The 16,445-nt window shown below is 50.8% G+C and overlaps 1 protein-coding gene across 1 annotated transcript; it reads left to right on the top strand.

Annotated features, from left to right (window-relative positions):
- The first annotated feature begins 1,021 nt into the window (after window positions 1-1,021).
- Window positions 1,022-16,006, top strand: LOC105037177 (F-box protein PP2-B10-like). Its single transcript, XM_073260071.1, has 3 exons — window positions 1,022-1,349; window positions 2,785-2,902; window positions 15,736-16,006. Exons 1-3 carry the CDS (start codon window positions 1,088-1,090, stop codon window positions 16,004-16,006), a joined length of 651 nt encoding a protein of 216 aa, XP_073116172.1. The 5' UTR covers window positions 1,022-1,087.
- The last annotated feature ends 439 nt before the right edge of the window (window positions 16,007-16,445 follow it).

The following is a 16,445-nucleotide window of genomic DNA, read 5'->3' as shown; positions in this document are numbered from 1 at the left end:
ATTGGAACGTATAATGACTGCTTTGGGATCTATACAGGTAGAGGAAATAAGAGAATGTGTGCTTTGAAAATGTGTATGGCGCAATCGTGCCACGAAAAAAGATCAACTATTCTTTTGCATGGATCAGGTGGTGGGGAAATTAACAAGTTGAATTGGCTATAAGATTTGAATGTTATGAATCAGAATGTGATCAGATGCAAAGACCTATGGGTTATTTTGAGTCACTTATCTTTCTTCATTATGGAACCCAGATGTATACAGACCTATATTCTTCATCAGCAACTGAGGCCATTTTATCTAATTAGTCAAGCACTAAAAAGGCTTACCTTCATAGCAAGTACTGTGGATGTAAATGCAGGATGTCTGGTTCTTATTAATCTTTGCACAGCAATAGTGCCTATACCTCTTCAGTTTTTTGGCAGATTCTATATAACTCCAAGAATGAGGATTTTGGCTGTAAGTTATTTTTCTGTATTGTAATATGGGTTACGAGTTTCTAAACTTCATAGATCTTGTGTGGGCAGGGATGTTGGGTTTTTTTTTTTTTTTTTTTTTTTTTTTTTTTTTTTTTTTTTTTTTTTTCACCTCTGTGTTTCTCGCGTGTATAACTTCTTCCTTCTCTATTAAGCAATTCTCTTTTTTTTTACCAAAAAAAAAACCTCATTCTTTTTCTGTATTGTAACATGGGTTACTGGTCTCTAGACTTCGCCTGCGTATTGCACAGATGCAATTGGACCTACCCTGTGTATTTCACCGATTCCGGATTGGACGCTCTAGGATTTGCACCGGTTCCACATGGCGCATACAATAATTTCTCCTAAACTAAAAAAATCCATTTTTTTGGGCGAAAGATACAACACTAACCCCACTACGTCTTACCAATTCTTTTGGGCAAGCGAAGACCCCAGTTCCTCGAATCTTCGTCGAAGTCGATCGTCTCTAGAGTTTGTGCTCTACCGAAAAATTATTCGGGTCGACTGCGAACCCGGTCCAAGCAATCATTTTTTTTCCTACCCAAGGTCTCTCCTCCTCTGTTCCTTCCCCTATAAACTGAAGCTTGTTCCCTCTGAAAGCCAAATAGCAGTCGATGGCTAGCCGACAGGAAGAGTCCGAAGGCGGCGAGGAAATCTGCAGGTTGCCGGAGGGGTGCATCTCGCATGTGCTCTCCTTCACGATGCCTCGTGATTCGTGCAGGTCGGCGCTCGTCTCGGCCACTTTCCGCTCCGCAGCGTTCCTGCCATCCGATTACCAGTCCATCTTGTCGCAGGCCGTTGATCCGGTCCGGTACTCGTCGAAGAGGGATCTCTATTTTCGTCTCTGCGACTCCATTATCATCGGAATGCTCCCTTCTCTCCTGCATTTCTTCTTTCCTTCTTTTCCTTCTTTTTCTGAGTTTTTCTCTAATTTGTCATAGCGATGCTGCCTTGGTGTGCCCTAATGAACGAATGCCTACCTGATTAACAAAATAAGTAAATAATATTTATCAAAAGCAGGATGATACTATGATATGTTAGTGTAGATTAGAGGTGAAATGAACTGGATATTATCTGATCGGATTCGTTTTTACATCTGAATCTATCTGCATATAGAAAAAAATCTGAGTATCTATAATCCTAAAAATTATGTCAGTCCGTGTGATATAAATACAACAAAATAATGATAAAATTATGAATCTATTTAGCCAAATTAATGAATTATCATATTACCTCTCACACACTGCACCCCCCCTGTCCCCACACAATTTACTCGGTGGATAGACAAAAAGGAAAAGAGCAATTTTGTTCCTGTGGCAAAACGTCATGGCCGTGGACAATGATGAACTCGCCCTCAAAGGAGGAGGATGCGGCGATGACGCCGGCGATGATGATGATGCATCTCTTTCTCTTCTCTATTTTTTTCTTGCCTTCTTCGCTTCTTCCTAGGCAGATCGGTCACTGGAGGAGGCAGCAACGGCTGTGATGCTCTCCCCTATACCTTCTTCTGTAATCAAAAGGTTCAAGAACTCTCCACAGGCTCCAACCAAGTCAAGAACATGGGGAGTGCATCACTTGGTCATGTGTCTATATTTTTCTAATTATTTTTTAAATAAAAATAGTATATATAATTTTTAGAAAAAGATAAAGATTATATATGGCTCAGATTGCTTTGCAGTTATTGATTTATAAACTTTAAATTATTTTATTATAAAACATTTGTGAACTGAAATATGATCTGTGGCATTGTTTTAGCATGTTATAATTTTCATGATAATTCGTATTTCTCTAGGAAAATTATAAAAATTAAACAAATGTTGAAAAAGCATGATTTTTGATTACTCATGCTCCTAAAATTATGTTAAAATGCCATTTAGTAGCATCGGATTAGAATATTTCCCATGCAAATTTTGGTTCACATATGGCATATTTATTGCATAAATTATTTATTTTTTTAAAAAAAAAGAGAGAGAAGTGTTTGGCTAAAAAAGGAAAGTGACTCTTTAATTGATTGGAAAGAGAGTGCTTTTATTGTTTTGTTTTCTTCTTACATGACGTTTACTTTTGCTAATGAAAAATTATAAAAAATTTTGCAATTTATAGATTATTGCAGCATATTCCATATGGTTTTTTTTTAAAGAATTAAATAAATACCTGTGCACTACTCTGGCTTTGTCTATCAATTAGCTTCTCGTGCACTTTCCCTAGCTTGGAGAAACTATAGAAGTATAATATTGATGATTTCCTTATGTGTATAGATTTTTTTTTTCTTGCTTTTCTCCTTTATTTTTAATTCTTTCAGGTTAGCAGAGTTTTGGATTGGAGAGATCAACGGGACATAAATGCTCCATGATATCACCAAGAAGCATGCATATTATAGGGGGTGACGACAAACGATATTGGAGATGGATTTCTCTGCCCGAGCCAAGGTATGTGCACCACTCTCTTTATTTTTGAAGAAATTTATTTTAGATTCTAATAATGAAGTTTTAGCTAGTTGTTTGGGTGCATGCGTGCTTTCATGTGTAAGCAAAAGATATACCATTTGCTGGGTTATAAAATAAAGATGATATGGGCTTTTTCTTATCTTCTTTCTACTTCAATAATTTGACATTGCAGAGAAGTTGTTCGAGAGAGATCTCGACACTGGACAGCCAAAAAAACCAGTCACCGTCCCAGCAATCTATATCTTTATTTTATTGATTATAAAAGGAGATTAGAAATGCTAAATTGTACCTTAATTTTCTTCTCGACCTCTCTCTAAGCATTCTACTTTTACATGAGCTATATTACTGTGTTTGGAGAACCTAAAAACACTATCTTCATGCAATTTTGAAGCAAGTTTTTGTCTCTAGGTTCCAACCAGGTCTTGAAGCTAAAGACCTAGTGAGAAGTAAATTAGCTGTACAACGAGATATAGAGATTTTCTCAATGCAATATTATTTATGTTTGATAGGCAAATTATAGAAATTTCATACAGTTTTGCATGATTTCACATGGCTAAATACATGAACGTATACACATAAGTTCCACACAACAATCAAAAGTAATTACCAAAAAAGAGTGAGAAATGAACAAGTTAACATTTAGAATGTTATTGGTTGCAACATTCTCATTTCACACAAATGGATTAAAACAAGACAAATCCTTGGAGAACAAGAACCATGTTAGAAAGATCTCTTGAAATCCAAGAAGAGTGGGACTACTAAAAACCTATGAAACAAGAACAAGCATGAGGGCCAAGGAATGCAGAAAAGGCATGCAATATTCATGTTGCTGCAGATGGCAGGGAGAAACAAGTCAATAGGCAGTAGATGGCGAGGAGAGGAGCAAAGTCAAGGCTCCAGGACATTAGCCTGCTCAAGGTAGAATCAAAGTTAGTGGTATGAGCATCTAGGTCATCCATTGGTAGGTCACTAGCAGCAAGTGACAGGTAGGGATATCGCAGCATGGCATGTAGCAAATGATGAATATGAGAAAGGAAAGAAAGAATCGAATTGAGTTTCTGTTCTACTTCCTACATGTTAAAAACACATGATGTTAAATCATTTGGTTTTTGTTGGGGGATACCGACCGTTCCCGCTCACGACGGCTCATGGTCGGACATACCCGACCGACCGCCCGACCGACCGACCGACCGACCCGACCGACCGACCGATCGACCGACCGTTCGACCGATCGGACGCCATCACCGACCGATTAACGGCCCTTTACCGACTGAGGATATGTCGGTCGGGCAGACCTTTCCCACTCTCCCGACCGACAGAACCGGAGAGTCCGATGGCCGACTCTCGCAACATGCCCGGCTGATTATCAGAGAGGCCCGAATCTTCGCCCGACGCCACACAAATGGCCACCGATCTAGGGTCGGTCGACTCCTCCGATCGCCGTACAGCTGCCAGAGACTGTCAGCCCTGACAGCGACATGCGGCACTGCCACCTAAGGGCATTATCCCACCTAGGGCATTGTCAACCCTAGTGATTTGACAGTCCCACGATGATGTGACACTTTCACGACGACTCTGACAGTCTACAGTGAGTTGACAATTCCTCAATTGTCCGCGCCATTAATGACGGCGCCATACCACGCTCCATTATATATATATCGGGGGAGGCAACAGTGCGGAGGCCCCGAAAAAGCAACAGGCTTGCTCTCTCTAACTCTCTCTTTCTCTCTCTCGATTGAGCTCTCTGTCTTCATTTCACTGTTGCCCAGTCACCTCTCTGACTTGACCGTCGGAGGGTCCCCGCCGGAGTCACCACCAGTCTGTGTGGACTTCCTTTTTTGCAGGCGCTCGTTCCCGGCGATCAGACGACGAGGGGATTGGTAGCAACAGATTGATGCGCCAGGAAGGGGCCAGGCCTAGTAGATACTAATGACAAAGACAAGAGCCCAACGATCGAGGGTCACAGGGTCGGCGAGGCGCTCTTTCCGTCGGGAAGAGGCCTCTCCGTCACCCTCCACGGTGAAGCCCAGCTCTCCGCACCCCGCGGTGACCACGGAGGCACAGATCGCGGCAATCGTACGGTAGATGACCGTGCTGACGGACGCGGTCAAGAGCCTCCAGCAACAACCGGCGGCATGTCCGGTGCCTCCAGGAGCAGCCGCCGACGCCCGTGCCGATCTCCGTCGTCTCCACGCGAGCGTCTGCCACAGCGCTCCCACAGAGAGGAGGAGGGGCGGCCACGGCGCGATGCCCGTCAGTCCCAGCAGCTCTCTCCTTCCCTGCTGGAACGGGCGAGGAAGGAGAAGCGACCGCGGACGCCGTCCGCCTCCCTCTCGAATCTTCCGAAGACTCCACTCCTGGGGTCTCCCAGCACCGACGGACGGACAACTACGAACGCAGGTTCGAGAAAATCGACCGTCGGCTTGCTCAGTTGCAGATGGACGGGCAGAAGTCTTCGAACGACGTCGACTTCCAGACCGCCCAACCTCTCTCCCGACTCATTCTCGACGAACCGATCCCCGGTCGGTTCAAGATGCCGACGTGGAGCCCTACGACGGCTCCACCGACCCAATCGACTACCTGGAGAGCTATAAAGCTCTCATGACGATTCAGGGGGCAACCGATGCTCTCTTTTGCATCGGCTTCCCCGCCACACTCCGCAAGGCTGCCAGGGCCTGGTACTCCGATCTTCGATCGGGAAGTATCCACTCCTTCGGGCAGCTCGAGCACTCTTTCGTGGCTCACTTCAGCACCAGCCGGAAGCCGCCGCGAACGTCGGATAGCCGTTTCTCCCTCAAACAGGGAGAAAACGAGATGCTCCGACACTTCGTGGCGCGATTCAATACGGCCACGCTTGAGGTCCGGGACCTCAACGAAGACATGGCTATCTCAGCCATGAAACGGGGGCTGAGGGCATCCCGATTCACCTACTCCTTGGACAAGACCCTCCCCCGTACATATGCCGAATTGCTGGAGCGTGCGTACAAGTATATGCGCGCAGACGAAGGGGCCTCCGACCGACGCTCAACCGAGTTCAAGGGTCCGAAGGAAAAATGAAGGAAGGGTCGGGACCCCGCTGAGCCCAGCAGGCCCCCGACCGATGGTCGGGTCTCGACACCACGACGGAACCAAAAGTCACCCCGACGGCAGACTCCAAGGCCGACACGCCCCAGGTATGATTCCTACACTCCTCTCTCCGCCCCCCGTGCGCAGATTTTGATGGAGATCGAGAGGAAAGAATACCTGCGACGGCCTCCGCCTCTGAAGGCAAAAGGCCTCGACCGATGGAAGTACTGTCGATTCCACCGGGGCCACGGCCACAATACCGAGCAATGCATCCAGCTTAAGGATGAGATCGAAGCTCTCATCCGCCGAAGGTATCTCGGTAAATTCCAGAGGAACCCGCCGACTCAACCTGTGGCCGACCGACGACCCCAGCCGACTGAGGAAGCGACCACCAATCAGCTGACGGCCGGGGTCATCAATATGATTTCCAAACGACTTGGCCCGGGGACGTCTGCTAAGGGGGAGTCCACGAAGAAGCCGCGCCCGGACGACGTGATTACTTTTACAGAAGAAGACGCTCGGGGCATCCAAACTCTCCACGACGACGCTGTTGTTGTTTCGGCCACAATAGCAAACTATGATGTAAAATGAATTTTTGTAGATAATGGAAGTTCAACAAATATTTTGTTTTACTCGACCTTCTCCCAGATGCAACTATCAACCGACCGACTCAAGAGGGTCTCCACGCCCTTGATAGGCTTTGCCGGGGATGCCGTCGCGACGGAAGGAGAAATTACCCTACCTCTGACGGCCGGCACCGAACCATGCAAAGCACGGTTCATTTGACTTTCGCGGTTGTCCAAGTGCCTTCGACCTACAACGCCATACTTGGACGACCCGGACTTAACGCCCTCAAGAAAATTATCTCGACGTACCATCTCCTCGTTCGGTTTCCGACAAGAAACGGGGTCGGGGAGATGCACAGGGACCAACAGCTCGCTCGCCAATGCTTCCAGATCTCCGCTCAGAACGACGAGTTGAGGGGTTCCCTGACGATCGACAAACTGGACCAGCGGGAGGAAGAAGAACGGGGCTCGCCGGCCGAGCAACTCGTGTCAATCCCGATTGCGGGAGACCCCGACCGAAAGGTATGGGTCGGGTCTCAATTACCCGACCCAGAACGCGACGATTGACAAGGCTGCTAACGGCCAACGCCGACATATTTGTTTGGTCGGCAGCAGATATGTCGGGCATCCCCCCAGAGACAATAACCCACCGACTCAACATCGACCCGACGATGAGGCTGGTGAGGCAGAAGAAAAGGTCCTTCGCTCCCGAAAGACAGAGGGCCATCGACGAGGAAGTGGACAAGCTGCTCGAGGCGGGCTTCATCAGAGAAGTCACGTATCCCGATTGGCTCGTCAATGTTGTCATGGTTAAGAAAGCCAACGAAAAGTGAAGAATTTGCATCGACTATACCGACCTGAATTGGGCCTGTCCAAAAGATAGTTTTCCACTTCCAAAGATCGATCAGCTGGTGGATGCGATGTCCGGATTTCGACTGCTCAGCTTCATGGATGCCTTTGCCGGGTATAACCAGATCCGGATGGTGCCTGAAGACGAGGAGCACACTGCCTTCATGACCCCCAAGGGCCTCTACGGTTATCGAGTGATGCCCTTCGGGCTGAAGAATGCCGGCGCCACCTACCAACGACTTGTCAATAAGATCTTTAAAGACCAGATCGGGCGCAACATGGAGGTATATGTGGACGACATGCTGGTGAAAAGTGCGCAGATTTCAGATCACGTTCAGGACCTCGAAGAGGCCTTCCGCACTCTACGTCAACATCGAATGAAGCTGAATCCGACTAAGTGCGCTTTCGGGGTAACCTCGGGGAAGTTCCTCGGATTCTCGTTTCTCAAAGAGGAATCGAGGCCAACCCTGAGAAAATAAAGGCGATCATCGACATGCATCATCCGAACACCAAGAAGGAGGTCCAGCAGCTGAACGAAAAAATCATCGCTCTCAGCCGGTTTATTTCTCGATCAGCTGAAAGGTGCCTCCCATTTTTCAAAACTCTGCGGCAGGCGAAGGGTTTTTCTTGGTCGGATGAGTGCCAACGGGCCTTCGAAGATCTGAAGAAGTACTTGGCTTCCCCGCCGCTGCTCGTGAAACTGCAGGTCGGAGAGACCTTGTATCTCTATTTGGCCACCTCCTCTGAGGCGGTCAGTTCGGTGCTCGTCCGAGAAAATGAGAGCCGAACCTATCAGCCCATCTACTATACCAGCAAAGTACTCCGCGGCCTGAAGCCCGATATTCGAAGATGGAAAAGATGATTTTCGCCTTGACCGTCTCCGCGCAACGACTCCACCCATACTTCCAAGCTCATACCATAGTGGTTCTCACCAACCAGCCCCTGAGGGCGATCTTGCACCGACCGGACACATCGGGACGACTGACGAAGTGGGCGATGAAGCTCAGCGAGTTCGACATACAGTACCGACCGCGGCCTGCCTTGAAGGCTCAGTCCTGGCCGACTTCATCGCCGAGTGCCCGACCACCGATAAAGGGTCAGGAGCTGCGGACCCGGGAGGAGATGCGGTCCCCGAGCTAGACCCGGTCTCCACCTGGGTACTGCACATCGACGGAGCTTCAAACGCTCAGGAGAGCGGGGCTGGGTTCCTGCTCACCAACTCGGATGGGGTGGTCACCGAGTACGCCCTCCGATTCGACTTCAAAGCCTCCAATAACCAAGCCGAGTACGAAGCGCTCCTCGCTGGCTTGAGGATGGCGAGGGAACTGGGCGTCGACAGCCTCCGGGCGTTCTTCGATTCTCAGCTGATCGTGAGGCAGGTCAAAGGTGAATTCGAGGTGCGAGATCCGACCATGGCCAAATATCTCCAGAAAGTGAAGGACCTCGTAGCGCGCCTCAGGTATTTTAAAATTTCTCACATCCCTAGGTCGGAGAACGTCCGTACCGACGCACTCTCCAGACTGGCGACTTCGGCTTTCGACTCTTTGGGTCGGACGTTCGTGAAGAACCTCGAGCAGCCGAGTGTCGACCGGGTCGAAGAAATACTGTAGCTGGCAGCTGAACCAAGCTGGATGGATCCGATTATTCGGTTCCTAACTGACGGAATCAATCCTGAAGATCTCACGGAGGCCAAGCGGCTCCGATGGTCGGCCTCCCAATATGTGATCATGGATGGCCGACTCTACAAAAGGTCGTTCTCCTTCCCTTGCTTAGGTGCTTGGGACCGACCGACGCAGACTATGCTCTCCGAGAAGTGCACGAAGGGATCTGCGGAAATCACTTGGGGGGCAAGTCTCTAGCCTACAAAGTCCTGCGACAGGGTTACTATTGGCCCACCATGAGGAAGGACGCGGCTGAGTTGGTCCGGAGGTGCGAACCTTGTCAGAAGTATGCTAACGTGCAACACCGACCGGCCAGCCAAATCGCTCCCATTGTCGCTCCATGGCCTTTCGCTCAGTGGGGGGTCGACATTCTCGGTCCTTTCTCTCCAGCATCGGGTCAAAGAAAGTTCATAGTTGTCGCCATCGACTACTTCACCAAGTGGCTGGAGGCCGAACCCCTGGCGTAGATTACCGAACGAAAGATGGAGGACTTTGTCCAAAAATCCATCATCTTCAGGTTTGGGTTGCCGCATACCATTATCACCGACAATGGGCGGCAATTCGACAACCAAGACTTCAGAGATTTCTGTGCAAGGTTTCACATCACGCACCGACTGACTTCAGTCGGGCACCCATAGTCCAAGACGAAGTCGAGGTGACCAACCGGACCATACTACACGGGCTCAAAATCCGATTAAACGAAGCCAAAGGCCTCTGGGTCGACGAGCTAGGCTCCGTTCTATGGGCTTACCGAACGACCCCCCGCGTACCGAAAGGGGAGTCGCCTTTCAGTTTGGCCTATGGGACGGAGGCGATGATCCCACTTGAGATTGGACTGCCGTCTACGCGGATCGAGCAGTATCAAGAGCCGGACAACTCCGATTGTCAGAGGGCCGACTTAGACCTCCTCCCCGAACTGCGAAATGAGGCTCAACTTCGCATGGCTTCATACCGACAGAAGGTGGTCCGGTATTACAACGCCAAAGTCAGACCAAAGCTCTTCAGGCCTGGTAACTTGGTCCTGAGAAGGGTGGAGGTCTCGAAGCCCCTGGACCAAGGGAAGCTGGCTCCGAACTGAGAAGGGCCCTACGTGGTAGCAGACACCTATGGGCCAAGGGCTTACCGACTAGAGACTTTGGAAGGGAAACCCATTCCCCGAACATGGAACGCCGACAACCTGAAGTTGTATTACCAATGAACTTTGTACTCGTTCATTCGGAATACAAATCCAGTTTGAAATTTTAGAGTTTTAACTCTTCGACTGACGATCGACGCTCACCAAGGTCGAGCACCGACGTGCCGACTCGGACTTGGTATCCGCCTGAGACCGACGGCACCATCGTCGATGATACATCAGGCTCTTACAAAGACTGATGGACGGGAGTCACACTCCTTCGACGATCGACGAAACATCGGACTCTTACAAAGATCGATGGACGGGAGTCACACTCCCGTGACGATCGACGAAACATCGGACCCTTACAAAGATCGATATATCTATATTGACGGAGTTGACACTCCTTCTATGGTTGTACTTTCAGGCTAGACAATCGGCTAACCTACCGACTGAGCCCCGATCAAAGAAAGACGGAATGCCTACGCGACCGCCCTCGCGACCTACCGACCTAGCTACGGCCGATCGAAGGATATTCGGCTTGCCACCGTCTATCGCACGATACGACCTCAGTCGCATCCATGACTCACCGACCGAGCTACGACCGGCCGAGAGATATTCGATTTACCACCGTATATCATGAGGCGCAGTATGGATACCCGACACAAGGGTATCGGGATCCGACTTATCGGTGCTTCCCCGACTAAATGCGCCCGACGACATTCGACTGAACGCGTCGGAAGAGACCCGACTACCGAACCTTTATCTGACGGTCGGTCGACTTCCGACTCAACGAACGCACCCGACTCACGGTCGGGGGAAGGACGTCCGACTTACGACCTCGACCGTCGAAGGTCGATCCAAAGTCGGGACTTGTTCTACCTTCGTGGCGGTGCGAGTTGCCGAACGTCCTAAACAACCTATACGAGTTGGCAACTTACGTGTTCAGATGCATTCTGCAACATATGAAAGAAAGAAAGACATGCAGAAGGAAAAAAGTTTAAGTCCAAGACTGATTTCATTCAAGGTTGAAAGAAGCTTACAAAGCCAGGCCGAAGCCCAGTTACAAGTGTTCTAAGAAGAAAAAACAAAAAGGATAAAAGACGACGGGGCCGCGGTCATCCTTCCGAGTTAATCTCCTCGACCGATGGAAGGTCGGGGATGACCGGCGTGTCCACCGCGATCGGCACTGAGTCGACGGTCGAAGCAGGATCATCGGTCGGCAAGGGATTGGCAGTCGACGCCGGTCACGAGTCGCAGCCGTCTCTCCTTTGGCAGCTTGTTTCTGGACGGCCTCTCCCCCACGGCGATGCCTCCCGACGACGGGTCGGCCATCTCTTCCGTGACTTGGTCCTCGGCTCCTGGTGGGACGATACTGCTGAGGTTTAGCTCTGGGTACAGGGCTTGGACCGCATTCCGACCGTCCTCGTACCCCACCCGGTACGACGCGAAGTCAGACTCCAACATTTCCTCCCGATACTGGTCGGTGGCACGGAAGTCGTCCACCGCCCGACTTGCCGACTCCTTCGCCGACCTTGCTTCCTCTTCCGCCCGACCGAGAGAGTCCCTTGCTGACTCTGCCTCTGCCTTCAATATGTCGGCGTCGACCTGGGCGATTGACAGATCCTCCTCAGCTTTGGCGAGCTTCTCCAGGCTGACCCGGAGCTGCTCGCGCTCGCCCTCGAGTTCGGCGGCGATGCCGTCACGCTCGCGCCGTAGATGGTGCACGGTTCGACCCTTGCATTTGGCTTCTTTCCGGGCCGACTTGAGCTCGGACCCGAGATGAGAGACCTCGTCCACCAGTTTCGCCTCCCGGTCGGTCGACTGCTTCAGGTGGTCGACCAGCATTGCCCGGTCGGCTTCGACCGCCGCCGCCCTGTCGTTCCAAGCCCCCGAATATTTTCGAACCTCCGGTACCCGGCTTCGAGTTCGGACATGGTGTAGATCAGCTGCCGACGTAAGCGTTTCATCAGGAAAGCAAAGTAATGAAAGTATTAAGGAAGGAGGAGGTGAAGCGGAACTTACCTCGACCATGGTCGGGTAGAACGAAGATAGCATCTCGGTCACTTGTCGAGACCTCAGCGCCTCCACGTCGGCTGGGAGGAGGATCCCCTGGCACAACCTCCTGGCCAGGTTGTGGTCGGCCAGCGCCGACGCACCTTCGGGGAACTGAGCGCTGGGCGGCACAGTGTGACTCCCCGACCTCGTGTCGTCCGCGGGGTCCATCGGGGCTTTCCCCCGATCGGTCACCCCGACCGACGGAACCGGCAGGGAGGGGATGCTCGAGTTTGATGCGGCACCCCCCGTTGCGGCTGCGGATGCCGTCGGTTGTTGTTCGGGTTCCCGAACATCATCCGGCGCCACACCTGCCGGCGAAACCATCGATGTCCCTTCCGCCGCTTCCTCCGCCGGCCTCTCCTCCGGTTGCACTGCCGAAGCCGCGAGTGCTATCACCGGCTCCGACTGGTCGGTCGCCGATGCCTCGACGGTCGGCGCCGCTGTGGAAGGCTTCTTCGGCGGATGCGAAGGTCCTGCCCCCGATGCCGGCCTCTTCCTCGCTGCGTACTGCCGGATCTCGACGTCGGTCGGCCGCATTCTCGGAGGTGTCCCTGCGATACCACAGAAGTATTAATCTAAGAACCGGAATAAAGGCCGAATGAAAAGAGAACCGAGGGATCGGGTGATACCTAGTCAGGGGACCAAGCTCAGGCCAGCGTCATAGAGAGCTTGTTCGATAACAAGCTCCCTCTGCTTCGGGACCGATATGTCCTTGAGTCGGTGGAAGTCCTCCCGATCGTCCGCCTCCACCCGACTGTTCTCGTTTGCTTCGGTTCGGGGCACGCCCCAGCGAGAAGGGAAGCCCCAGGGAGAAGAAGATGAGACGAAGAAAAACTGATTCTTCCACCCGTGGATGGACGATGGAAGACCAGTGATGAAGGAAAGACCCTTCCGAGGGTTGAAGAGCCACCACCCTCGGGCCTTAGGGTGGGGTCGGAGCACAAAAAATGCCCGGAAGAGCAAGATGCGAGGGTTGGTCGGCAGAAGCTGACACAACAAAGCGAAGCTGATTATTAGTCGGACGGAGTTCGGCGCCAGTTGCGCCGGACAAAGTCCGTAATAATCCAGTAGATTTCGGACGAACTCCGGAATCGGAAGCCGAAGACCCGTGCGGAGATCTTCGACGTACAGCGCCAATTGGCCCGGCGGAGGATTGTTAACCCGACCGCCGACCCCTGGGGTGGAAAGTTGAAACTGCTCCGGGATGCGATACTGATCCCGAAGCCGATCAACGTTCGGCCCCGAAAGCGAGGAAACCTCAACTTTCGGAGTCGACCGAGGGTCATCGTCGGATTTCCCGACCGAGCCCCCCGAGATGGATTTTCGGCCATCGCACTAGAACCGAGGGAAAGGCGAGGCCGAAGAAGAAAAAGAAGAAAAAGAAGAAGAAGGAGAAGAAGAAGAAGGAGAAGAAGAAGAAGAAAGAAGGGAAGGATCACGAACCCCAGGAGACCGGAAGGGGAGGCAACTGCCAGCACCGACGGAGGAACCACTCGGACAGAGTCTCTGCAGCAAATTATTCAGGGTGGGGCTTCGAGCGCAGGTGGCCCTATATATATAGGGCCGTTCGATGGCCAAGATGACCCCACGCCGATCGAGGTCCCTCGGATGGGCGACATGTGGTGGCATCTGGGCCCTCCCTTCGGCCCGGTGGATCGGCGCGCCATCCCGAGAAGGCCGCACCGCTTTCATTTAATGCGAAAGGCGCCGGCCCAACCACCTCCGACACGTGGCGAAAAGGCCGCGGTTCCGAATTAAATCACCCGCGGTGATTCGCGTTCCCGATGGGATGCCTGACAGCGCCCCGCGCTCCCAGAATCGACGCTGGGCGGCGATTTGCATTCTCCAAAAGGCGCCGGGCACCCGATCGCCTGACGCAAATCGTCCGACACCCGATCGTCTGACACCAAATCATCCGGCACTTGACCGCCCGATGTAACATCTGACGCCGACAAGACGGGACGTCTGACACCGACGTAACGTCTGATGTCAGCGAATCGCTCGGCATTCATGAGACACCTGACATCGTATCGACTCGCGGTACGGTCGGATTGTGGCATACAATGAATCCACTCCTTTTCGCCCGGCGTTGCTGCCCAAACGGAGGCATCGGCCAGTGCACCGTCCGACTCAGGAGTGGAGGGGGGCAACTGTTGGGAGATACCGACCGTTTCCGCTCACGACGGCTCATGGTCGGACATACCCGACCGACCGCCCGACCGACCGACCGACCGATCGACCGACCGACCGACCGACCGACTGACCGATCGACCGACCGTTCGACCGACCGATCGACCGACGGACCGACCGACCGGACGCCATCACCAGTCGATTAACGGCCCTTTACCGACTGAGGATATGTCGGTCGGGCAGACCTTTCCCACTCTCCCAACCGACAGAACCGGGGAGTCCGATGGCCGACTCTCGCAACATGCCCGGCTGATTATCAGATAGGCCCGAATCTTCGCCCGACGCCACACAAATGGCCACCGACCTAGGGTCGGTCGACTCCTCCGATCGCCGTACAGCTGCCAGAGACTGTCAGCCCTGACAACGACATGCGGCACTGCCACCTAAGGGCATTATCCCACCTAGGACATTGTCAACCCTAGTGATTTGACAGCCCCACGACGATGTGACACTTTCACGGCAACTCTGACAGTCTACAGTGAGTTGACTATTCCTCAATTGTCTGCGCCATTAATGACGGCGCCATACCACACTCCACTATATATATATCGGGGGAGGCAACAGTGCGGAGGCCCCGAAAAAGCAACAGGCTTGCTCCCTCTAACTCTCTCTTTCTCTCTCTCGATTGAGCTCTTTGTCTTCATTTCACTGTTGCCCAGTCACCTCTCTGACTTGACCGTCGAAGGGTCCCCGTCGGAGTCACCACCGGTCTGTGTGGACTTCCTTTTTTGTAGGCGCTCATTCCCGGCGACCAGGCGACGAGGGGGTTGGTAGCAACAGTTTTTTTTTTTTTTGGCCCCCCCTTATGTATAGCAAAAAATGCTACAGGAAGTGAAAGTAAGGAAGAAAAAAATGTCGGAATATAAGATTAGACATGGAACAACAAAATTTATGATGTATACTTCTGATTGTGGAGATTAATAGCTAAGATTGTTAATTTGGAATCTTTTGAAATTGAATGTAACCAAACCACAGCTTGACTTTCCGGTCGAGCTTTGGATGGAGCCGACCAAGCTGCAGAGTGACTTGAGAAGGAATTACATATTTTAAACATGAGCTTTAGTTGAGTTTTTTTACCAATAATTTAAAACTATGACGAGTCTTATCATAATATTTCTATATCCCTTTTTTTTTTTTTTTTTGTCTCCAATAGATGCCTTGAACAAGTAGGACCTTGCTAACTTGAATTGGTGATGCTTCTTTTTCTAGCATGGGTTTTTCCACATATAACATAGTTTGATGTCTAAATTGCCTCAAATGCTTCCGGATGTGCTTTACGGTGTCACTGAAGATTGCTTTGCTTGGCATCAGATCCTTAGAAGTGGCTAAGCGTCGAGCTGTTTCTTGGTTCATTATTGGCGGCAGGATTGACTGTCACCTACTCCCCACTAGAACATCCTATGCTGCTTATCTTGTTTTCAAATTGGCCTCTGGGTCATATGGACTTTCTCACCCTCCCCAGTTGGCATCAGCGAAGCTAGAAGCTTATGCCTCGGAGATCAAAATTTGGTTGGAAGATGTTGATGATAATTATGATAGTTATTGTGGTATAGAAAAAAGAATATTATTAGTTTCATATTGATTGGAGGCAATAAAAAATCTAGCTTATATAGGAAGGGACCATCATTTCTACGTGAGGCGTCTTTTAAGGGACAAAACTGTGAGGCTTTAAATGATCAAGGATCACTGAAGTCTAAAAATGATCATGAGTCAAAATGGACAATACTTCACGTACTAAGCCATGAGCCCTTGACGTCAATGTCTAGAAATGAGGCCTTACCTTTCATGGACTATGGGGCTCCTTTCGCCTAAACACCACCCTTAACTGGATAGGCTATATTATGGTGTAGAAGAAAGAACATCATTAGTCCCACATTGGTTGGAATCATTGGAGAATCTAGCTTATATAGGAAGAGACCATCTTTTTCACGTGAAGCATTTTTTAAAGAGCAAAATCATAAGGCTTTAAATGATCAAGATTTACTGAAGTCTAAAAATGATCAACAACGGCTGATAGGTGG

Source organism: Elaeis guineensis, chromosome 6 (genome assembly GCF_000442705.2).
Source record: "Elaeis guineensis isolate ETL-2024a chromosome 6, EG11, whole genome shotgun sequence".
In the NCBI taxonomy this organism is placed as follows: Eukaryota; Viridiplantae; Streptophyta; class Magnoliopsida; order Arecales; family Arecaceae; genus Elaeis; species Elaeis guineensis.
The sequence above is the reverse complement of the archived record's forward strand: the minus strand, read 5'-3'. Positions and strand labels throughout refer to the sequence as shown.